Here is a 24,988-nt window from a genome sequence, read left to right on the forward strand (position 1 = left end):
GGCCCAAATTACTGTTGACACAGCATGGCACAATAAATCAGTCTGAGTCAAGCAATAAGCTGCCTCTTTTATCAGTGGAGACTGATACTTCTGGGGATGGACAGAAAAAAACCAAAAGACATTGGCATGACAGAGCAAACACTGAGATAATAACTGGGAGCCAGGAGACGAGAGGACCATCTGACATAGTCCCCACTAAGTGCTCGAGAACTCGATCTGCGCATCTCTGCTCTTTGTAGCACGACATCCAAATCTCATCTCCTGCTCGTTAAAACGACAAGAAAGAGACAAAATGAGCCAACGATGCACACTCCAGACCGAGACTTTCTTTTGGAGTTGCAACTTCAAAAAAAATCAAGCTAATATGTACCAGGATGAGAGATAGATTAAAGTGTAAACAAAAGTGTATTGATCATGCATTGATGAAATAGTCTTGAGTTGAAAACGTATACTTCAGATGACAAAGTGCTGATTCTCAGATTACACAAGAACATAGATCATTTTAAGCTCTTTATTGAACATTGTCAAACCATCTCCCTCTTTTCATCACCGTTCTCTTTAAAGTCACAATAATTAGCATTCTGGAAGTCTACTAACTCTAACAAGGCAGAATTCAAGCTGCTCTTCCTCCCCCATTTTATTTAATTCCGCTGTTGCTCATGGTTTGGGCTTTGCAGACTCCTTTGCCAGGGACCTGGAAGGGATCTCCTTTGTAGGTCGCCACACACTGGCCGTCGGTGCGGAGGTCTGGTTGGATCTGCTCCCACACCTTCTTCTTAGGGTTCAACTCCTTGTCTGGCTGACCTTTAAATGGCAGAAGAATGCTTGCCCAATTAGATTAGTGATCCAACCACATCTCCAACCAGATAAATAGGTAGACTGTAGAAGAAGAACAAGAAGAAGAAGAGCAATCTTTATTTGTCACACCACAGCACACCACACACACACACACACACACACGCACACGCACACGCACACGCACACGCACACACGCTTTGGATGGTGGCCGGTGAAATGAGGCCTCTGCGTTTAACCCATCCTGGCTTGTCCTTCCTCCGGGGCCACAGCCACGAGCAGCGGGCAGCATTCGTGGACGCGCCCGGGGACCTGGTGATGAGTGTCCATCGCTGGTCAGATGATGATGTGTGCATGTTTTTGGTGGGGGTCCTTACTGACGTTAGGTGGAGAAAACTCCATGTGAGCACGGGGAGAACATGCAAACTCCACACAGAAAGGCTCCTATGTGGGAGATAACCCGCCGGAGCACGGTGCCAACAGCGCCCCAGGCGGGAATCGAACCCTATAGTAATGATGTACTGCGGGGCAGCAATGCTGTCCACTGTGCCCCCATCATTTATATGGATAAGATAAATTGTAATAAAGTGTGAGTAATATAGAGGAAGTCCTGGGGGGAGTCCTGTCCTCACAACCGTGGGATGAATTTGATTGGGTTTGACTGGGCAACTTGGGAGTTCAAACCTGTTGGGTGTCAACGTTTTCCTTCTCTTCACAACCATCCAGACACCAGTCGAAAACAATGCGCATCACTGCTAAGGCCACGATTAGCGTTAGTTTCGGGCAGAAGTGTGGAGAACGTTTTGATGGTCAACTGAGCCATGCTCTTCAATCCTGGGCTCCAGCATGGGCAACTGTGAGCTGGTGAAATGTGAGTAATTAGGACCATGTATCCAGACAATCGTTGAGTTGTCAGAATGAACTCTAAACTATGGGTTTGGGGGGGGGGGGAGTGACAGGAAGTGAAAGGGAGCATTGCAGATATCCTCTTTGTCATTGTCAGTAAACTTTTAAGAAGAACCACATGCCGTGGATACAACGTGGAAACCACTAATGACTCAAACCTCAGCGCAAAGTTGACACGGCAAAACATTTCATGATCAACCAATACCATTACAGCCCAGAAGCCTTGGCCATCTCCTGCATCCAGGTTTACATGGATGGCTGGGGCGAGACCGACTCCTATGGAGGGAGCTGCCGCAATAAAAATGGAGTCGAGGGGGGATCCATTGTAAACCAAATGGCATTAAGGGGAGGGCTGGAGAACAGGTGAAGTGGAGATGAAAGTCTTGGCATTTCTGTCCCTCCGTCTGTCGTTCCTTTTTTCTTTAATCTTTCTCTTAAAGAATACAGGACACAAGACTTTCTTGTCCACAATTATTTTGCCGTCACGTCGAAATGTTCAGTGATATATCAGGATAACTGTCACTTAGGCAGCTAAAATACTGGAGGATGTTAAAATTTAAATATATGCAGAACTAGCTTCAGCCCTCGTGCTGTTTGAATACTATGTTCATTTATTGGGGTAAAAATGCATGGTTGTTTTTTTTCTCATTTTTTTCCTTCCTCAAATCGTTTGCAATCACCGGAACAATTAGGTGCCTTTGTTTTTCAAAAGACCGAGAAAAAAAAAAATGTGGATCACATTTCCCAGCGACTGTTGATTAGTTTGTCAATCAAAGGTCACACACCATTTCACCACCAATAAACAGAGATGAAGAGTCGTCTGCTGGAAACATTCAATGGGCTCTGAGAAAATCATCAGAAGAGTATTCACCTCTTCTGTTGTTTTTGGCAGCGCCAAGATTCCATTGCCTCCATTAACTTCCCCATCGTGTGTGTGTGTGTGTGTGTGTGTGTGTGTGTGTACATCATCTTTTGGAGTAATACTGTAAACCATTTCCCTGATTTGAGTCAATGACAAGAGATTGTTTATGGCTCTTCTCCCACTCGCTCAGCCGGACCTGAATCCGAGATCAAAGGCGCCGAGTCCAGTTTTGCTGAAGGCCACTTTCAATTGGTCAGAAACCTCAGGGTGAGGAGTCTGTTTATATTACTCCGTTCTTTCGAGCTATGCGCTTCACCAGAATGACCGTCCACCCTGGATTCTTCTCCGTCTAAAACAAACCGAAGCCCCGCTGCAAGAAGGTTCCGTGGGCGAAAAAGACGCTGCGTTTGATAACACAAGTTCATGGTCACAAGAGCATTGGAGACGGTGAACGTTTGCATTGAATTCAGTGCATTCCAATGTAATTGTAGTGATCAGCGGCAACCTTTGCATTGAATTTGACCTCGGAGAAAAGTGACAAAATCATGAAGTCAATCATATTGAGTTTTTGAAGGTCGGTCGGGTGGAGAGTGAAAATTATGCAAGCTACAATTTTAGTAGTATAAAATCAGCCCATTTCTTACCAATTCTGCACTGCCAGAAAATAAATAGTAATACAAAATCAACGTGCCGTGGTTTGCATTGAGTCGTGAGTGAAATTACGTTTCCTTATATTTATTTGTTTTCATCAAGAGTGCATGACGATGATGTAGTGAGTTACCTGGAAAGCTCTGGAAGGTGACCCTGTCCCCAGGTACCGCACCTGCGGGAGGGTCCAAGATCTCCACTTTGTCTGGGGAGCTGGCGCACATGACCATGGCCTGGGAGACCACCCCTCTCATCTTGGCTGGTTTCAGGTTGCACATCAGCACTGCCATTCGGTTCTGCATCTGCAAGGCACAGGGGACGGGATCAGCCCAATATATTGATTCTAGACTTAGAAGAAAGGGCATGAGAGAAGGGGATAGTTATAGTAAGCAGGGGGGAAAAAAATCCACAGTCAATCACTCCACTTATTCTGGTTCATACATGTACGCTTTAGCGCGCCTGAAACGCTGAGTGGGTTTTCGCACTGAATGCAGATTGTGGATTTGTCTCCCACTACTCACATTGAACTCCTAATGGAAGAATGGAGGTGTGTGTCCAATCTGGGGAAAGGGCTAGACTGCTGCAAGAATGAAACCTAGCTATGCACTACATGAGCGCTGAGTATAAAAAGATCAAAATTCAACTTCAAAATCCCTGAACCTTTCCTTGAAGCTAAGTGGGGAAAACAGAAAAAAACATTGGTATTTGAAGGCAGTAAATCCATGTGGTTTTCCGCAACTTAAGAGTAAGCTGGAGGAGGTTTCCATCAAGTACTTTATCAGGTGATACAAACATAAGCACAGAAAAATTGCCTTTTTGCAAGAACATATATTTCATAAATATTTTAAAAGATATTGATGAAGAAGTGCTGGGAGACTTTTTTTGGTAGATTCCATGGTTTCCATTCCACAGATGGTTTATGTCTTGTGATGTCTTGTTTTAGACTTTTGTCATTACATGATTAAACAATACAATAGAGTTAGCTGTGGTTTGGGGGTGGTGTGATTCAAGCAGCCACAGCCATACAGCTGTCTTAGGTCTGGCTTATTGGTCCCGAGATCACGGGTGGCTGTTCGCCTGTTGCCCATCAGACCAATCAACAAGCACAGGTTAAATCATCGATCCCCGCACACGCACGGGAGAGCCTTTGTCATGATAACATTCCATCTGCTCACGGCTTGTTACATCTTGCCACTTTCTCCAATAAACCGGTGTGTTTTTAAAATCATTGCCTGTGTTGGCGAGCCCCTAGAAAAGCCACTCTGTTGGCGTGTGGCAGGCGGAACTGCTACATTGGCATTCTATGCTTTGTCCCTCCCAGATCACAATTTCCAAAGCCTGATTAACAAGCCTGCATGTGTTCTGGAAATCCTGGAAGAATTTTTCTTTTACTTTGGATTCATTTGCCTCCTGTGCATTGGAGAACCACTGAGAACCAAGCAACGACTAACGGTAGCTCACTGAGCTGAATGTATTAATGATTGTTTCAAGAACTGCACAAAAAATTGAATATGTCACAAAATGCCATAATTGTCAATAAACCTAGTTTAAGACTAAATTTAAAAAAATCTACCGATATAATTGATAAACCGTGTGTCGTGTCAAATTATTTTCCTCAGTAGTGTACATTTCTCCTCAGATAGTCAGGCAGTGTTTGGTACATGAGACTCCGAGACATGTGCTTCCATTTAAAGGGTATACATCGTCCACAGACAGGATATGGACAACAGCTCCTTGGTTTAAGTTTTCAATGACACAAACTCAAAAAACATTGTTGATCATGCAATAAAGCCATGCTTTTCATATAGGAAAAAAAAATGCATACAAATTATTTCCCATCAGGGACAAATTATTAAGCCAATGTAATCATAAATCTTTCTTAGAACACAATTTAACCCAAGCCTTTGTGTAAAGCACCAAGTTTCAAACATAAAAGCTGCTGCTACCAACATAAAAAAGCATAATGTACCTTTACATAAGTTACTTCACAAGGACTAATAAATCCAGAATAGGACCCTGGAGAACCTTTAAGATTTATTAGGCTAATAGACTGCTTGTTCTTTTAGAGAAAGCACACATTAAATACAGTCTGCTCTCCAGAATTACTGCCTATGGTCTGGAAGATTTAAGGACTGGCGGAGAGACCATATGACTCACTTCCAGCACATATATACAGTAAGTATACACACCAAGTTATGACTGTTACAATATACTTGATTAGAAGTTGATGCATGAACATTAATCGCAGTGTATGAGCAGGATACAGAAATGTTTTTCTGAGAGTGGGGAGAATTACATTTAAGGTCCAAATGCAATCGTTGGGATTTGATTTTAGAATTAGCCAAGATTTTCTTAGCATCTTACTATTAACAAAAAAAGATAAATATTTTTGCAGGACTACATTTTTCTTTTGACTATTAAGCGCAAATTAAATCCATCAAAATTAATGAGGGCACATCGAACAAAAATGGCCACATTTAGCTGCTCTCGAAATCCTTAAGATTCCATAAATCCAGTAACAATGTGTAACTGTTCAACTGGGGCTGTACCTGATCCAGGGGGATGTGCTTGACCAGACCGCTGACCACCGTCCTTGGAGAGGCCTCTCCCACGTCCACCTGCTCCACGTAGAGCGAGTCAGCGTCTGGATGCTTCTCCGCCGTCATGATGCGTCCGACGCGCATGTCCAGACGAGAAACGTCCACCGCGGCATCCTCCTGGGGCGCTGCCTGCTTCTTCTCCTGTTTCTCACCTCCTGGAAACAAGAAGACATTTGTCAGTGATCGTCACAAGAAAAGACCCAGATGAGCTAAATCTGTGGGTTTTTCCTTAATTGCCTCCAACATTATGCTCCATGATATCAATCCCTTCACTTCATCCAATGTGTTTTGGTGGTGCCTCAAACACTCCTCTGAGAGGCACTAATGGACGTCACATTTAACTTAAGAGCTTGCACTTTTCAAAAAATTGGCACCATGGATGTGCTGGTAAATAAAGACTTGACGACATTAAAATACATTGAGACTGTAGCAGACACGTGTTAGAAAAGCATTTAGGCCTTCTTTCTAGAAATTATTTCAGTTAATTGGCGTATTCCCCTGGGGACTGATTGGGATCTACTTGAAAAGTCTGCATGGAAACTATGCTAGGCGGCTGTCTGAGATCGATCTCATTTCCTTCCAAAAAGAAAAAGAAACTTTCCAATGGCGGACACCAGAGCAGCGTGTCTTTAAATGTGATCAGCGCAGGCATTCAAAAGAAAAAAAGGTACAATTGGTTTTCCACAATTTCCCAGAACTTGCATACCTTGACTAAATGACAAAGCAATAACCAAATTTGATTAAATGATAAAAAAAAATAAAAAAATAATAAAAAAAACCTCCACTGTGCCAAAGAACCCAGCACTAAATAGTTTGGTTGTAGACACACAAACCAGTATATGCCATTTACCAAATTATTATAGTCTTTAATCATCCTGGTCTCTAATCTTTGCCTTTGGATATTGTTGTGGGTTTATTTTCCTTCCAAAATCTTCGTGATGACTGTGCTTGTGAGCACAGAACCAAACACACGGGTTTTCTAACTGCAGGTTGAATTTAAATACACGTCATTAAAAAAGATGTGTATCTGATATTTATAGCTTTTTCACAACTGGATGATGACATGCAAAAAATACACAAAGCTTGTTTTTGTAAACAAAAAAAAAAAATAATAATGACATTGCTTCAACTGAATTACCACCCTATTCTCAATAAATCTAGAAGATATTTTACAATCTGTGAACTGACAGTTATTACAATTAGACAAGATAACTGAATGCCACAAAATGAATTAATTGTGACTGATTTGTGGCTTAACTAACCCTCATGATAAGTCTGACAGGAAACTTTGCCGAAGCACCACTGGAAACTGGAAGTGGACATCTTTGCACCATTATGTCCAACTTTATAAGGACAGACTGGCTTGGCTTTGAAGTTATGGAAAATCCTTGGTATCCACAATTGACAGAGAGTAAATCACGCTCTGGATGAGATTTTAATCTCTGGCGACATATCACAAGGATGCTTCTTGTCACAGACAAAAGTCGCAGAATTTAAACAAAGCTTTCGCTAGCCTTGAGACAAAGCTCGTTTGGTGATGCGAGATGTTTCCACTTTGATCGCTAATTCCCTGCCTTCCATCCATTATCACTAGATATTAGAAAACTCAGACAGAGTGACCTATTCAGAGCCGTTTCCGATGCAGAACACCAAATGTTGATGGAAAAGCTGGAGCTAAAACAGGATTTTGAGTTCTAATAAGTAAGACATAAACAGCTTTATAATGACAATAATCATAATAAGAATAAATATAGCTGGAGGCAGCAATGCACAAGGTCCAAGGCAGTTGGCCCTTAGTTAAAGTCAAATCGGCGAGCAGGCCGATTAGAGCTGACAACGATCCACGGAGAACCCGGTGTCCTGGCTATGCCCTCTGGTATATTTTATGAGAGCAGAAGTTCACTCGTAATGGCCTGGTTCCACTGTAATCCTATGATCAGAAGGTCTTGGCGGCTGTAGGTGAGATTCGCATGATTAAACTTAACATTGGCAAAATTACATAATTATAAACAAAAAATAAACATAAAGTGCAGCGCTGCGTCAGTACAGTGGGCCCACGGTTCGGCACGTATCACATTTTTAGGGCCACAGTAACAGTACGGTGTCTTTATATTTAAGAAAAAAATAAAAAACACATCACCCTTTAAACAATAAACTCTTTTTAAACTCTTCCGGACCACGATCGAGGCGCACCTGTACGTTTTGTAACTTGAGGTGATAATCAAAATGGATGGTTGCTACACTGAGAAGGAAAGAAGCCATTGGAACATCATCCACAAACCAAGTCCCCGCGGGACATCGGACAGGTGGGACAGTCCCGCCTGTCAAACTAAAAAGAAAGGTTCGGAGAAAGTATAGCGCTGAATATTTATTTATAGACGAACCGTTACCGCTGTGCGTGGTGTGAAGCCATGCAAACTGCGCCGTCACCTCGAGACAAAACACCAACAGTACATGTCCAAGCCGTCAAGGAGTATCAGGGCGAGAAGAAAGTCATCGAAACGTCATGTACGGGCACCGAGAACGCAAAGGCAGTGGAGGCGTCCTCTCAGGTCGCCCGACTCATGGCCAAGCCTGGTAAGCCGCATACAATCGGGGAGAATTTAATTCTTCCTGCCACAAAAGTGATCGTGGGGGTGATGTTGGGAGAGAAGGCGTGCAAGCCAATCAAGCTCATCTCATTGTCTGATAAATCAGTGAAACGCAGGATTGATGAGATGGCAGAGAATGTGTCAGAACAGCTGACTACGAGCGTACAAGAGAGTCGTTATTATGCCCTCCAACTGGATAAATCAACAGACATCACAAATCTGTCAAACCTGTTTGCCTATGTGAGGTATGACAACAATGGAGAGATAAGAGAAGAGTTCCTGTTTTGCAAATCTTTACCGACGGGTTCAACGGCTGAGGGTCATTTTTGACATTCTGAACGCGTGAGTGCTCCCTTCTGAGTTTTATTCTACTCAACTCTAGCAAAAAAGACAGGCATATTGTAATACCTGCGTTTCATACATTCCATGTACCGTTGCATCCCCACTCTATGCGCACCGCCATCTTGGTCCAGTAGTAGTCTGCAATGATTACACGTGACCAGTGACACAATAATGCGGTGACGATTGTCTGTGACCAATCAGTAGTCTGCAGTGCAATTAAGTGACCGTTTCAGAGATGAGAAAAACATTTTTTTACTCAATTATTTCACAAAAACTGACCCATTTGGATCAAACTCGGATGACGGCATGTCTGGACTGCCCTGAATACAATGACCATTCAGTCGTGTCCGTGGGTTAGACGGTTTCTGCGTCCAAGACACTTCGTAACCATTTTGTTCGAAACAAAAACAATAGGGCACCCGCCCCTTTGCAGCTGGACTAATAATAATAACAGCAACAACAACAATAATATGTTGACGTAGAACTGGGAGGCTGCAATTCTACAGTTTTTCAACTGAGTTCATGGATTCAGAGAGAAAACAAGATAACTGCTTTTTCCCCCCCGAACTTGGCCATTACCTTTCTTCTCCGCTTTCTTCTTCTTCCCCTCGTCTTTGGGAGGGCTGCCCTCAGCAGCGGTGACGGCGGGGGAGGCAGAGAGGGAAGGGGGTGAGGCCGCGGGGGGGTTTGGCTTGGAGCTGCATTCAACAAGGGCCTCACCCGATAGTACGGGCACCTCTAGCACTGCAGGACGGATAAGAGGTTAATCACAAATTATGCTTTGTCCCTGTTTTTCCCCCTGTTACTTGTGATGGACTGCCGCTCGGTCTACTTGCTACTTGTGGAGAGAAATGAGCCACGTAGTTCTGCAATGAGAAAGACACGCTCCATTACTATTACAGAGCGCCACTCTGCAGAGCTTCCGCGTCCTTCCTTTTCCGCGTACAAACGCTCACTTACGGGAACATAATTCAGTGAAATGACAGTCCGTGAAAGTGTATTTACAAACCCGCTAGGAGGATTCAAACAGTTTAGATGGGAAAATGACACACTGTCAGGAGTTGATGGAAACAAGGAAATTGAGCAATAAAGCTGGAAACAACGTCCTCCTTCAATTACAAGAAAAATGACCCCTCCTGTTTTATTTTTTTTCCTTTCATGAGGCATCTGATGTTTATACAGCTTCAAAATCCAGCGTCTGTGTCTGGCAAACAGTGGTTTGCAGAGACACACTGCTGTTTTCATAATTCCTTTTAATCACCTTAATTCTATGTTCTCTGTCCTGAGGTTAGAGACCGTGAGAGGTACCTTGAAATTATGAAAATTATTCTTTAAAATGCCCGGGGGGGCGCTATTTTGAGTTTAACCCTCTTGGCCACATTTTTTTTTTTTTTAATTTTCTTTATTTAATGGCACAGACTCATTCTGATCTCGTTCTAAATCTCGCAATCTTGGCGTCATTAGTGTGTGTGTGTGTGTGTCTTTCTTTGCGTGTGTGTGTGTGTTTCCTTAATCTTAATTATGCAGAACAAAATAACCAATTAAGGGGTTTACAGAGGATCCGTGCTGTGATTACGTTACCCTGTCGTCTGGCTCTTTAAAAGTCGTTGGAATGAAAGCCAAAACTAAATATTGCAATCCAGTATGTGGAAAATAAATCTTAAATTAACACATTCTTTTGCTGTTCCACAATAAAAAAGAAAATAAAAAACATTCAGGGCTTTCTTAAAAAGGCTTAATTTTTGCCAATACTATTTTTTTTCTTGCAATTTCTCGCTAGAAGATTCTCCATGTGAGTTTGGGGAAGTGTTTGGTTTCAGTGCATGTCAGAAGCACAGCACAGTAATGCAGGCGGCCGCGCTGTCCCCAAAACACTAGAGACGGGGCTTCTTGAAACCCTACGCTCTTCTATAGGATAAAAAACAACACATGTTGCAGTAACACAGTTGAGGCGGGATTGCAGGAGATGTTATCGTCACCGCATAAAACAAACACTCTTCTGAAGACCGACAACTGACAGGAAAATGTCGCTTCAAAAAATGATCAAAAATACCATCCAACAACATCAAGGTCCCCTTTAGAAGCAAAGTGAAATTCAATCTAGAAAAGCGGGCTCTGCATACCACCCCTGCACCCCTCCTTTTCTAGCAGCTGTTTCTTCAGTTCCTCGATGTCCTTCTTCAGCTTGGTGTTCTCCACCATCAGCTTCTTCTCCTCCCTCATGCTGGCCTGGACGACTGGAATCGGATTTCAGATTAGATTTTATACTAGGAAGAACCTTGCATGAATAAATGGGAGCTTCATCAGTTAAGCCAATAAGGAAAACGTGTTCATTCTGTCAAGTTATCTCAAAATATTTCTGATATGAGACCAGACGTCGCCTGGGATTTTAGTTTAATGTTGTTTTTAGGGCCGGATTACAATTTCCGGAAATTCATAGACTGTTCTACTTAATGCCTCTACCTGTTTGGGCATAATATCCACATTACTTATGGTTGTTTCTTGTGTATAAATATCTTATGAAAGCACCAATAGTCATCATGTCCTGTCATTAGTGTTTTGTCAAAAGTGATTAAAAACTAGAGAGACTCTTTGAATTTCAAGTAGTATATGACCTATAACTCAATATTTATGATATAAGAACTAAATGCTATTGAAAAGAGTCCGGTTGTCTATGCTGAAATGTGATGTGATAATCAGAGGACTTTTAATTCCTCTAAAAAGGAATTTCAAAAACCACCTTGACAAGGGTCATGTAAAGTGTCTGGTGTCGTCTCTTACCTGCTTTCTCCTTGAGCAGCTGGACCTGCTGCTTGAGGAACTCGATGATCTGGTCAGCCTCGGCGGCTCGCTGCTCCAGCCTCATCAGGGGGTTGTGACTCGACATCCTAAGCAGGGAGCGCGCTAATAACCTGGAGGATGATAAGATCCATACGACTTGTCAAAACACAAGACTTAACAGACAAAGAATAAGGTAAGTGCTGAAGGAATCATAAATTTGGCTCAATAAATCAGTGTATTCCTCCTTAATATTCCTTGTGTGGGGAACTAGGAAAACCAGGGTTTCTTTCCTTATTATTATTATTTTTTTCATCTTTAATTTCAGCTAAACTAAACTACACTTTGGCTTTGGCTTTATGGCCTAACTGGTCAGAATAAATTCCCAAATGATGCACATAATGAGCCAAAGCATATCATCATAGCATACCAATCGTAAATTGGTTGTGATATTTGTTTAGTTTATTTGTGGTTAAATCAGTAAAACAGCCTATAGGGCAGATTAGGGCTTGCACTCATAAACAATCAAGATGAGGCTGTGTCACACATCCAAAATGTTGTTGGACAGCAATTTGGGTTTGGTATAATGTGCCTTGAACATGTTGAGCATGGCAAATTCAGTCCTCTAACAAAGAGTAAAAAGAATGACTTTTACAAGGCACAACTTGAAGGGAACTTCTTACACATACTAAAGGGACGGGCTGGAAAACAACAGCTGGCCCCAGATGAAAACAAAATGTTGGGGGATGAGGAAATTAGAAACACAAAAAAAGCTGGAGTTGATAATATCAAGGATCAAAGCATTGCTTTTTTGAGAAACCAAATTGATTTAAACAGAACCAGTGGTGAAGCAATAACAAGAGCCACAAAGAGGCTGATCTCATTTGGATAACGTCAAAAAAAAAAAAAAAAAAAAAAAAGGGTCCTGAATCCCAGGTACTGTACGGCTCAAACTGCAGAGCCCGGAGAGATCATCTGGCCTGTGACTGGCAGAGGAGCTGAACGTGTTAACAATGTTTATGTGTTATTACCTCGCAGGAAATACAGTCAAGAAAGAAATCTGTACAATAAAGGAGAATTGAAGAGAACTGACTTGCACATCTGAATGCTTTTAGTGCCGATACATCTATAATGTTCTTTCGGCTGTGTATTTCTTTTTCTTTCTTTTTTTTTTTTTTTTTTTTTATAACTTCCCTGTGGAAATGTAGCAGAGACCAGCGTCATAAGAATGTTGGAGTCGAGGTGAAACGTTGACTGTGAGAACCAAGAGAAGGAAGCATCCGAGAAAAAGCAAAACACCCAATCTCTTAAAATTAGAGCCTCCAGGTCTGGTTTGCTCAAGTTGAATGCCTTTTATAATGGGCTAGAATAGTGTTGCAACATTTTGGCAAAAAGCTAAGGATCTGGAGGCTGCATTTCTAAAAACAATTTTGTTTTCATTGGTGTTTTAGTGAACCCTCCCCTCCTCTATACAGAAAATAGCCCTAATCCCGAGAACTGCGATTATTTGGAGACTTGTGTATTTAGAGGGACACACACACACACACACACACACACACACACACACACACACACACACACACACACACACACACACACACACACACACACACACACACACACACACACACACACACACACACACACACACACACAGCTGACCTACTGGGATTTTCATGCACAACCATCTCTAGTGTTTACAGAGAATTGTCCGAAAAGTTGTGTGGACGAAAATCCCTTGTTGATGTCATAGGTCAGAGAAGAATGGGCAGACTGGTTCGAGATGATAGAAAGGCAACAGTAAGTCAAATAAGCACTCATTACAACCAAGGTATGCAGAATACCATCTCTGAACGCACAACACGCCCAACCTTGAAGCAGATGGGCTACAGCAGCAGAAGACCACACCGGGTGCCACTCCTGTCAGCTAAGAACAGGAAACTGAGGCTACAATTGGCACAGGCTCACCAAAAATGGACAATAGAAGATTGGATAAACGTTGCCTGGTCTGATGAGTCTCGTTTTCAGCTGCGACATTCAGATCGTAGGGTCAGAATTTTGCATAAACAACATGAAAGCATATATCCATCCTGCTTTGTATCAAGGGTTCAGGCTGCTGGTGGTGGTGTAATGGTGTGGGGGATATTTTCTTGGCACCCTTAGTAACAATTGAGCATGGTTTAAATGCCACAGCATACCTGAGTATTGTTGCTGACCATGTCCATCCCTTTATGAGCACAGTGTACCCATCTTCTGATGGCTACTTCCAGCAGGATAATGCACCATGTCACAAAGCTCAAATCATCTCAAACTGGTTTCTTGAACATGGCAATGAGTTCACTGTACCCTAATGGCCTCCACAGTCACCAGATCTCAATCCAATAGCGCACCTTTGGGATGTGGTGGAACGGGAGATTTGCATCATGAAAGTGCAGTCGACAAATCTGCAGCAACTGCATGATGCCATCATGTCAGCATGGACCAAAATCTCGGAGAAAATGTTTCCAACACCTTGTTGAATCTATGCCACAAAGAATTAAGGCAGTTCTGAAGGCAAAAGGGGGTCCAACCCAGTACTAGCAACGTGTACCTAATAAAGTGGCCGGTGAGTGTGTGTGTGTATATATATATATATATATATAGTAGACATTTCACTGCATATATGTAGGAACATATGTATATGTATGTGACAAATAAACCTCTTGAATATATATATATATATAAAATCAGATATATCCGATTTGGTGATGGTTTGTAAATACTTCTATTTCTAAAATAGACAGATGGGGGGGAGAGATTATCACCATCTTTTTTTAAGCCTTTTGGCATATATGACACATATCTAAATATTTGTACACCATCTCTGAAATGCCTCAGAACTATAATTGTGACTAAATAGCCTTCACTATATGCAACCAGATATGCCCACAATAATAGCACATGCTTGCATTAAACACTGTTCAAAATCACAACCAAAATCTGCCAAATTCAACAGAACATTTACATGCAGAATAAACCGAAGTTTTGTTTTTCCCACTGAGGTCTGTTTTGACATGATTTACTACTGCGGTGGTTATAGTATTGTTATATTATCTTATATGTAGTTTCTTCCAACAAAATATACAGGACTCCGATACATTAAAGACAACGCAGGCCAGAGGAATAACTGGGTACGTTTTTGGCTATTAACTACATTCAAAAAGGTGCAAAGAAATCATCACAATTGCTCTACAAACTCCAGTCGGACTGCTTTTCACGATCCAGCCCGGATACACACATTTAGAGAGCTCCGCATGTGAATCGATACTATACTAAAATGCAGTCAATGAAAAACGAAACCAAGGGAAATATCCACCACATACAAACCCATTTGACTCTACCCGACCACTTTCCCTTTCAGATGTATCGTTTAGGTTTTATAGAGGGGAAAAAAAAAAGGTTAATTACATGAAAGCATTTCGGGGGGAATTCGTACAAGATATATGTTGATGATGATGATGATGATGATGATATATTCAACTTCTCTGGGTTCCCTGGAGCTGGTTTTATCCCTGCGGTGCGTGTTAAATCGCGCTAGAATAGAGACGAAGTTGAAGTTCCAACAATCGGTTCAAATAGCCTGCTTATTTCTCGTGGAAGCGCAGTACTTTAGGTAGTAGCCACAGTTGTATGAAACGAACAAATAGATACAACAATTGTGCTGAAACTCACATTGGCCGACAGCTCTCAAACACGCTCGCTCAGACAGCTGCAGCTGTCCAAAGGTTTTGTCCAGGACCCCGGTTTCTGGACATCCATAGCATCCGGATAGAGCGAACGTCGGCGTTTCCCGGTTACGATGGCACGCACACATGTTCTATAAATCTGCGTTTTATGAGCTGTCTGCGATTGTGCCTGTGTGTAATTTCTACCATGAAACGCTACCGCAACATCCTTTAAAGAGCTTATTTTTTTCTTAAATTAACGACTTAATTCAATGAAGACAATTGCAAACCCTTCGTTGTAATTAAAAAAAGCTATTCGTAAATCACGAATAAAATTAAAAAAATAAAATAAAAAAATAAAAATAAAAAATCGTTGTCGCGCAATAATGACGTCACTGATCACGTTACCTCAGCTGTTTGGGTCACATCGCCAGGTATCGAAAGCGTTTTGCTTCCAAGATGAAATAACTGAAACCTTGAGGCTGTCGCGCCTGCACTAATGGTACACACCACCACACTACTGTGTTATTAATCGTGAGTACCTATCTCTTACCTACTAGCGTGCCTGTGGTGTTACAACACGAGTCCTTCCCTAAACGGTAATCACAAGCGATGGACAGGGGATGTACACAGGAACGCAAACGTGCACAGACTCGTGTCTAATGACAAATATAAATAAATTATGGATATTCAACGATATTATTGAGGATTGCCGTGCTAGCAGGTCAGCGGGTGCTCAGTGAGTTCACAATAATCCGCCAGGCTCATCCTGAACGAATAAAGTGTTATTGAAAGCTTTAAGTCTTGTTTTATCTTAAATGACCAAAGCATTATATGGTTTGCCAACTATCTACCCCATAGTTAGAATGTCAAAGATTCACACTTCCTGTTATGCATACATGGTGATTATTACAGGTGTTATTTCAATAACCTCTTAAATGACTCCTAGTGTGTTGGCACAAATTAAATTAAAAACCAAATTAAAAAATAAAAGTTGGTTTTGTTCAAATATTAACTACATTTTTACCTGTTTAGGAGCAGCTCCCCTTGCCAGAGGTTCGATGCGGCCCCTCAGAGATGCCCAGGTGGGGGCCTTCACTTTTTTTGCCTCTGCCCTTCCCCACGACGTCTGCGGAAGCAACGGTCTCCCGCTCACCCCAAACTCCATCAAGATCCTCGGACGCTTCCAGATCTTGAAGACCATCACACATCCCAGACTCTGCCAGTATGTGGATATTTCCAGAGGGAAGCACGGTACGGCTCTTGAATTAGTTCTGATAAGGGCGTCCAACATCAGATATTGTGCAATACCCTTTATTTTTTATTTTTATTATAATATTTTGAATGCAAGTATTTTAATGAAGTTATCAGGAAAGCTTCTTGTGTTCTCTGTTTTATTTGAGTGATCAGTCAAGGCTTTAACCATTAAAAATGTTGAAAACAAAGTAAACAGAACATCCCATCTCTCAGTGGTAACCTCTGTCTCACATTCATGATCAGACAATTTATTATTTCATACAGTCCACCTCAATGTTCACGATTGAAAATGGTAACTTTACTATACCATATGTAAGGAGCCGATCTAATAATTATTGCTACTGCAACTGGTACTACAAACCACAAATGTGATCAAATTCACCGGATAGATTTCAAGATTCAAGATTCAAGAAGTTTATTTGTCACATACATATACATACGTTCATACATGTTTCAGTGAAATGTTGTGCCCAGAGATTATGCACAATAGTTACTAAACACAATAGCTAACCTAATTACTACCTAGCCAACTAACTGAAACTAACTGATTCCTAAAACGTAATGCAGTTAGTGCATAGAATAATATAAATACAATAAAATGAAAATAAAGTAAGACTCAAAAAGATAATACAAAGTGGGGGTACAAAATAGAAGTGAAGGGAATAGAGTTATGTATATGGGATAGGCTATTTGTATATACAGATGTGCAGTAAAGTGCATGTGAATAAAGTGTGTATGGAGATATGCAGTATAGTATACAACAGTACGACACAGCTATTCAGTAATAACACGGCAATACAGTAACAACAAAGCAATACAGTAACAGTAATGTAATGTGACAGTAAGAGTAAGGTGACATCTTTTTCTTTTTTTTTTTTTCCTTTTGCCATTCCTATACAGAACGGCTGGTTGTTGTTGCAGAACATTATGAGAGCAGTTTGAGTGATTTACAAAAACAGGGAAAAGCAGCCAGGTAAGTTGGTTTTCTCTGACAACTGGGAGGTAATAAATGAGCCAACATGTTGACCCCCTTGACTTTGAAATACATTTATTAAGCAAATGTTTTAACTGTTGTGATTTTGGGACATAGTGCAATAACCTTGCCATCTACTGGTCGAGGTGCATAGCAACACAACACTAAAAGTTATACAACCAATACCCTTAAAATCCTATCCCTAATACTATGTTATATTCTTTTGTGTGTATGCTAGCCCTGGCAATGTGCTTCAGATCGCCTACAAGGTCCTTGAAGGGTTGGACTTCATGAACAAGCATGGGATGGTGCACAGAGCTCTCAGTGCACACAATGTCCTCATGGACTGCAAGGTAAAGCCTCCTTCTCCTGTTGTTCTTATCCAGTGAAAATAGAAAAAACAAATGGGAAGCTTTAAATGTAAAATTGAAAACTAAATATTTCTAATTTAATAGGGGAATGTCAAGCTGGCAAAGTTTGGCCTCTACCACATGACTGACCATGGAGCCGATGTGGACTTTCCAATTGGGTAACTCCCCACACCCACCCTGCCCTTCCAAGTTTTGGGTCAAGGGTTGATTTGTATCTGTTTGCTGTTAGTTTAATCTTTGGGGGAAAAAACAGTGCCCCTAAGATTGGTGCATAGCATCCATAATGTCTCATAAAAAATAAAAAACAGGTTGTGGGTATCAAAGTCACTTCCTGATCAGCTCTGTAACAGATTGTTCAACTTTTATCCTAATCCAAAGGCCTTTGTGTTTTACTGCGTCTCCCTCAGTAATATCCTTTTGCAGAATGAAAAGAAGTGTGTGTGTGTGTGTGTGTGTGTATGTGTGTGTGTGTGTGTGTGTGTGTGTGTGTGTGTGTGTGTGTGTGTGTGTGTGTGTGTGTGTGTGTGTGTGTATGTGTATGTGTGTGTGTTCATAAGTTTATCAGCTAATGTTGTAATAACTCACTGCCTGCGCACTCGCAGATGTTGTTTAAAACCCATCTGCCTTAAGTATAATAAGCACATCTGTCATACTGTTGACTAAAATCTTTGAGAAAAACAATCTTGCTCAGCATGCCATATCTCTTGAAATAGAAAAGTTACCATCTCCAGTTTGTTGGCCATTTTCCCATTAATATCTCATAATAAAAATAAATAAGGGGTTAAAATTTATTTAGCAGTAAGTTAGTCAAATTAACTTGAGTTACGGTTCTAAGGGCTTTATGTTACTATTATATTATAAGCCTAATATAGTGTAATAACAAACATCTTGTATGTACAGTAGACTTTTGAACTTTTGAGCCGTTGAAACGTTTTTACACCACCGGGCCTAGTTCAACTAAAAGGTTAATGCCTGGTGCACTGTTCAATACTGTGGGCTGTAGGATGGCAGTGTGACGCTCTGCTCTATGACTCAGATACCCATCGTATTTGGCCCCGGAAGTCATCGCTCAGGGCTCCTTCCACTCCAGCGACTTGTCCCACGATGAGGCCCCGCTCCTCTCGGGGCCCAAGACCGATGTCTGGTCTCTTGGAGTTCTGCTCTTTGAGATGTGTGCAGTAAGAATTCTTTAGAAACATAATTTAAAATACTAGTAGTTCACATGTCACTGGCCAGGTCATTACTGAAGAATCTATATTTTTCCCTTTTTTTTTTTTACTATTAATTTTGTGATTTTATTTTATTTTTTATTCCAGGGCAGACGGTTACTACAGAACATCGACATATGTGAGAAACTGAAATTCATCTTGACTTTGGGTAAGGTGGAGGATATTTATTATCCTTTGAGTACCTGTCGCCCTGACCACAATAAGATGCTCATGCCATTATTTTGCTCGTCTTTCACAGGTTGCATGGACGACATTGTCACTGTCCTTGCCGAGGAGCACGGTTGCCTGGAAAACATAAAGGTAGATTTAAACTGACAGTTGTATTGTGCCCATGAGCTGTTAAAACGACCATTTGGAAAAAAGACAGCCGTCTGAAATGATATAGTTTAGTCCTGAATTTAAATTGGTTTAGATGTCGATGGTGTCATTTGAATTTTATAGATAGATTGCAAATGCTTTCAATCGCACCTTCTGAAAAGCCTTAGAGAAGACGCTGCAAATAGAAGGCAGAAACTAACAGGATTCCTCCCGTGCCTGGCAGGAGCTGCCCGAGAATGTTTTGGAGTTATTAAGGAAATGCTTGACTTTCCTTCCATCCAAAAGGTAAATAAGAGTCTGTGGTGCTTGGATATCATATCCTGTCATAGGACATTTGTGGTTTATAGTGCTGGAAGCTTTGGTCACGCGAATAAGCTACAAAGGGCGTGTAAATATAGAGTGAATTGAAAAAGAATAACCAAAAGCATCCTCTGTTGCTGATAGCAGAAAAAAATGTTTACATTGCTGAAGCTTTTATTTCTGTGTGTGTGTGTCTGTGTGTGTGTGTGTGTGTGTGTGTGTGTGTGTGTGTGTGTGTGTGTGTGTGTGTGTGTGTGTGTGTGTGTGTGTGTGTGTGTGTGTGTGTGTGTGCGTGCGTGTGCGCACGTGCATGTGTGAGTTCAGGCCTACCCCTGCAGAGCTCCTGGGAGACAGTGTGTTTGAAGGAATCTCCTGCCTCTACGTCCCGTTCCAGAAGCCTGTGAGCCTGTTCTCCTCCTCCCTGCGCTGTGCACATCTAGAGCTTCCAGAGGACATCAGTGACCTCTGCAAAGGTCAAACATGAACGCCTACACACACACACACACACACACACACACACACACACACACACAGACACACACACACAGACACACACACAAACACACACACACACACACACACACACACACACACACACACACACACACAGGGGCTTCAGATTGTATCATTTTGTCATCTTAATCGCAATATGAACATGTGCGTTAAACACAAAAGCAAATGGCTGCGATCAGAAATAATGACCTTATCACTCTCTGCATGCAAACCATAATGATCCAATCCAAGTAAATAGAACGACTGGAGATACTGAAAAGATACATGGAAAGAGTTAACTAAAAACAAATGAAACAAGTGTTTTGGATAAACATGGAATGCAAAGTAATCGGTACCACAAGAGGGAAATGAATCTTTTGTGTTTAGATTCTATGGATATAAAAGAGACGACGTCTTACATATGCAGGAGTTAATGCAAAGGTTAAAAGTTTGAAACACGTCGAACAGCTGCAATAAGAGGAGGTGTTAGAAATATATATATATATATGATGGTTGAAATATTAAATTAGATGTGGATGCTGAGCCTGAACCAGTTATGAACCACAGGATTAGAGTGCCACGTGTACAGGTTAACAGAAGAACGATAATGCATTTATTAATTGTCACCTTTCCCATTGTCAGGAGAAAGGCCGTTTATTTCTGGTTTGTCACGTTCAGCATCACAAACACGGCTAAAAAGAGGCGTGTCATTGAACAAAACAGTAGAGAAGACAGCAACTTAAACAAACAGCGACCTAAAACTGTAAAACTTGAAGAAAAGTATTTTGAGCCGTTCAAAAGATTCTGATCGTTCATGAACGACCCAACACTGCAGTAAAAACAGAGTGGATCACCTGCAGCGTGGATACTCCACGCTGCAGGTGATCCATGTTTCTCCATCCATGCTGCTCCCCACAGTGCGATGCTTCTGAATTTGGATTCTAAATTTGATTTGAAATGATGGAATGGTACACAGATACAGTTTTCCTCTCTATTTATGCGCCAGCGTCCGGAATTTCAACGCGCGTCGCATTGCGCAGGTAAAGGGGCCAAAATTTGCGTCTCGATCCGGGCGTCCTGTTCAAATCAGAGCTGATCGGACTGGTGACAAATGCCGAATGTTAGCAGCTGTTACCGGGTTTTTGGTGAAGTGGTAAAGGGGTATTTTTCTTTTGGTCTGACTAGATGATGATGAGGATTACCTGTCGGAGCGGGCCATCGATGAGGTTTACCATCTGTGGTGTCTGGCAGGAGGAGACCTGGAGAAGGAGCTGACCAACAAGGAGATTATCCAGTCCAAACCTCCTGTCTGCACACTGCCCAAGTACTTTATACACATGCGCGCGCACACACACACACACACACATGGGTATTTCTTATCAAGTGGTAGCAAAAATATGAGGTTTCTTGACAAAATAATAAATAAATATTCTTCCGGATTTTCACTTTAATATTGAGACTTCATTTGTCGTGGTTAGTTTTCTCCTGGAGGACGGGGAGTCATTTGGCCAGGGCCGGGATCGAAGCTTCCTGCTGGATGACACCACAGTGACACTGTCCCTCTGCCAACTGAGAAACGTGAGACGATTCCCAACTTCAAACGCTTGTGTGAAAATCTTTAAAACGCATGGCTTTCCGACATCACACATTGTCAGTATTTGTACCCATGCCTGTTGATAAACTGCAGATGAGCGGTTGAAATGAATTGTTGTTTGCTGGTTTCAGAGGCTGAAGGATGTTGGAGGTGAAGCATATTACCCTCTGCTGGAAGATGAGTAAGGAGTCTCAGCCTGAGTCAGCTGTTCTTCTCTTCTCCTTTCCTGTCACAAATCTTTTCCTCCTCTTGTCATTGATTTTGTCGTACACTTCTTCATGCCCTCCCTCCCTCAGACAGTCTAGCCTGCCACAGTCCATCAGCAGCACTGAGCTGTCGTCCACTGTCACGCTGCCGCTCATCATCCGTGAGAGGGACACGGAATACCAGCTCATTCGCGTGGTCCTGTTTGACAGGCTTCTCAAGGTGTGGAATGCATTGAGATAATCCATGCACGCAAAATAGAACGGACTAATTACAACGGGCATTATGAACGCACCCATGAAACATACTGTAGAACAATATCCTTACCTGTTGGAAACAGTGTTTTTCAGTATAGGAAAATCTGATTCAGAATCTGTTTATTCAGCCAAGGACATTTCCATATACAAGGATGGTGAAGAAATAGGCCAAATAAAGAAAATAGCCAATTAAAATCAAAATAGCCAAATATACAGAACCTACGAAATATGATTCTATGCACAGGATAAGTTAAGTGGCAGTACAGTTGCTAGTATGGCTATGGGTAAAACATATAAATATAGATGGATATACTGTATGGGATGAATAAATATGTATACAATAATATTTACTATTCGGTACACCACAAAAAATATAATTTTTGAGTCAACACCCACAGCCCACTCAAAATGGTCCCACGACCATGTTTTAGATCAGGACCCTCCAGTTGAGAACCACTGCCATCGAGTATCACACACACACACACACACACACACACACACCTTGGTTTTCCCTTAAAATAAATGTTTGAGACGATTCCACTCCGATGTTAATTTCATTTAAGCTCTGATATTTACGCATGTACATTCGCTGAACTCCTCGTTCTCAGGCCTATCCGTACAAGAAGAACCTGGTGTGGAAAGAGGCCCGAGTGGACATTCCTCCACTCATACGAGGGCTGACCTGGGCCGCGCTGCTCGGCATCGAGGTGGGGAGAGAAATATGCATGTGCTTCTGTGCCCGCAAAATATGTTGTTTCTTGCTTTTTTGCTTTTGTGGGTTATTGTTTTCCTTATTTGCCCAGGGTGACATCCAAGCCAAATACGGCAGCATAGACAAGGACACCCCGATACCCACCGACAGACAGGTACCACATTTGTTGTATCTCTAAAGATAAACGCCAATCTGTACACACGCACACCAATCACAATGTTAGAAAATATTCTCCAAAGGCAACCTTTAAAACCGCTGAAGTTAAAATGAAAAAAAGTTGCATTTTGAGATTGATGTGTTCCTGGGAATGTTTTGCAGATTGAGGTGGACATCCCACGCTGTCACCAATACGACGAGCTGCTGTCCTCGCCGCAGGGTCACATCAAGTTCAGACGAGTCCTGAAGGCCTGGGTGGTCTCTCACCCTGACCTGGTTTACTGGCAGGGTGGGTCACTCCTCCACTCTCTTTCTTGACTTGCTTCATTGATTTTATCTTCTCTCTCTCTCTCTCTCTCTCTCTCTCTCTCTCTCTCTCTCTCTCTCTCTCTCTCTCTCACTCTCTCTCTCTCTCTCTCTCTCTCTCTCTCATTCTTTCCCTAGCCGTCCATCCTTCTCTCCTGCTCACCCAGCGTGTTGTAGTATGATCTTCTTGCACTAGGTGGCGACAATGCGATGTCCACGGTCAGTGGGAATTATTAACTGTTTTGATGTCTTTGTTTCAGGTTTGGATTCACTTTGTGCCCCATTCCTCTATTTGAATTTCAACAATGAAGGTAAATATTTTACACTACTATAGACTGAACTACAACAGTGTTGCCTTGAGGACTTGCCTTTTTCCACGTCTTCCCTTTTACTCATTCTTCTCTTCTTCCTCTGTCCTCTGCACAGCGCTGGCCTACGCCTGTATGTCAGCCTTCATTCCCAAATACCTCTATAACTTTTTCCTCAAAGACAACTCTCATGTTATACAAGGTGAGAAACACACAAACATGCACTCCATTAATTCAGAAAGGTTGTACACTGAGTGTTGCACACATGCACAGTGTGTTAATTTCCCCACCTTGGGTGTGTTCACATTTTCACACTATGCTTTTCCTTTTTTTTCACATTAGTTGCTACTTTATGAGATGCTATTATTGCTCTGAGGCAGAACTGATGTATTCCGACTACCAGTGCCTGTTGTGGAACCAGCAAAAAACAGAGTTAGCATTTGGTTAGCAACTCAAAATCTCATTAACACCCATAAGTACAGAGCAACAGGCTGTCTGCCCAAAGTGAATTTGATTTTGCCTCAATATTGTTCCTGAGCTGTGAAAACTAATTTAAATCTATCTTAATGGAGTGTGCTGCTCGGCAATGCAATTTAGAGATATGGAAACACACGGAAATTGCGAAACCCTGTTGAGAAATGTCAGGGGGGTTTCTACTTGACTGATAAACTGAGACACAACAAGCTCTCCAACCCTGTGGGAAATGTGGTCAATCATCACGTCGCTCTACCGCTAGGTACTCTCATGAGCTGGCTAATGTTTATTTGTCTAGTCAGAGTTTGCTGTGTGTTTTCTCTTCCTCGGTTTGAAACCTGGAGACATGACTGAGGCTGTGACACAGTTCCACATTGTTTACCCATTTGCAAAGTGAAGTACATAAGATAATTTCCCAGGATGCTTAGCGGATCAGCGGCCCACTGACAATATTTGGGGTTTTGATTCTCTTGCCTTATATTGCATTTCATTTGGTTCTACAGCCCTGTTTCCATCTACTTTTCTTGTCTCTCTACCCTGTATAGAAATGTAAAATATGAATGTATCTTTTATTAGATATTAATAGAGTTGTCACAACTATTACATAGTAAAAAATATTATTATTATTTCATCACAGACATTTTATAAAGTCCTTAGATTCTACTCTAAAATGATCCCATCCAATTTTTAAGCCAGTTTGACAAGTGTGGCAATGAATATAATCCAGGAATCCAGCTGGCACATTTCATTGGTCGTGTTGAGGGAAATTAACTGCTACTACCAATTTTTATGTTCCAATGTTCAATGTCAA

At 41.7% G+C, this 24,988-nt stretch overlaps 2 protein-coding genes across 4 annotated transcripts in view; one reads left to right on the forward strand and one right to left on the reverse strand.

The window, feature by feature from the left end:
- Nucleotides 1-497: 497 nt before the first annotated feature.
- Nucleotides 498-15,653, reverse strand: aimp1a (aminoacyl tRNA synthetase complex interacting multifunctional protein 1a). Of its 3 annotated transcripts, none has more exons than XM_079999106.1 (7): nucleotides 15,635-15,653; nucleotides 11,526-11,656; nucleotides 10,868-10,981; nucleotides 9,324-9,488; nucleotides 5,761-5,966; nucleotides 3,345-3,513; nucleotides 498-804 (listed from the first exon to the last, which is right to left on the reverse strand). In XM_079999106.1, the coding sequence occupies exons 2-7, from the start codon at nucleotides 11,629-11,631 to the stop codon at nucleotides 638-640; spliced, it is 927 nt and encodes a 308-aa protein (XP_079855232.1). In that variant the 5' UTR covers nucleotides 11,632-11,656; nucleotides 15,635-15,653; the 3' UTR covers nucleotides 498-637. The 3 variants fall into 3 exon arrangements, with proteins under 3 accessions (XP_079855232.1, XP_079855230.1, XP_079855231.1); XM_079999104.1 differs by lacking the exon at nucleotides 15,635-15,653 and adding an exon at nucleotides 15,234-15,312; XM_079999105.1 differs by lacking the exon at nucleotides 15,635-15,653 and adding an exon at nucleotides 14,998-15,213.
- Nucleotides 15,648-24,988, forward strand: part of tbck (TBC1 domain containing kinase) — a 62,169-nt gene continuing 52,828 nt past the window's right edge. The window contains exons 1-19 of the mRNA XM_079999101.1: nucleotides 15,648-15,760; nucleotides 16,262-16,480; nucleotides 17,384-17,456; nucleotides 17,695-17,809; nucleotides 17,912-17,985; nucleotides 18,864-19,005; nucleotides 19,144-19,204; nucleotides 19,295-19,356; nucleotides 19,598-19,659; nucleotides 19,999-20,147; nucleotides 21,352-21,490; nucleotides 21,645-21,744; nucleotides 21,892-21,941; nucleotides 22,057-22,186; nucleotides 22,830-22,928; nucleotides 23,025-23,087; nucleotides 23,252-23,378; nucleotides 23,656-23,706; nucleotides 23,822-23,905. Of these exons, the coding sequence (XP_079855227.1) occupies nucleotides 16,288-16,480; nucleotides 17,384-17,456; nucleotides 17,695-17,809; nucleotides 17,912-17,985; nucleotides 18,864-19,005; nucleotides 19,144-19,204; nucleotides 19,295-19,356; nucleotides 19,598-19,659; nucleotides 19,999-20,147; nucleotides 21,352-21,490; nucleotides 21,645-21,744; nucleotides 21,892-21,941; nucleotides 22,057-22,186; nucleotides 22,830-22,928; nucleotides 23,025-23,087; nucleotides 23,252-23,378; nucleotides 23,656-23,706; nucleotides 23,822-23,905 (1,774 nt within the window). The 5' untranslated portion in view covers nucleotides 15,648-15,760; nucleotides 16,262-16,287. The remainder of the gene's footprint in view (nucleotides 15,761-16,261; nucleotides 16,481-17,383; nucleotides 17,457-17,694; nucleotides 17,810-17,911; nucleotides 17,986-18,863; nucleotides 19,006-19,143; nucleotides 19,205-19,294; nucleotides 19,357-19,597; nucleotides 19,660-19,998; nucleotides 20,148-21,351; nucleotides 21,491-21,644; nucleotides 21,745-21,891; nucleotides 21,942-22,056; nucleotides 22,187-22,829; nucleotides 22,929-23,024; nucleotides 23,088-23,251; nucleotides 23,379-23,655; nucleotides 23,707-23,821; nucleotides 23,906-24,988) is intronic.

This window comes from Zeus faber, assembly GCF_960531495.2.
Source record: "Zeus faber genome assembly, chromosome: 4".
NCBI lineage: Eukaryota > Metazoa > Chordata > Actinopteri > Zeiformes > Zeidae > Zeus > Zeus faber.

What these genes read in the sequence shown, in the direction of transcription:
- aimp1a (XM_079999104.1), bottom strand. An exon ending in GCTGCTCAAGGAGAAAGCAG is followed by an intron (nt 10,982 to 11,525) that starts GTAAGAGACGAC and finishes ATCCGATTCCAG; the next exon opens with TCGTCCAGGCCAGCATGAGG. An exon ending in GAAGAAAGCGGAGAAGAAAG is followed by an intron (nt 5,967 to 9,323) that starts GTAATGGCCAAG and finishes TCTTGTTTCCAG; the next exon opens with GAGGTGAGAAACAGGAGAAG.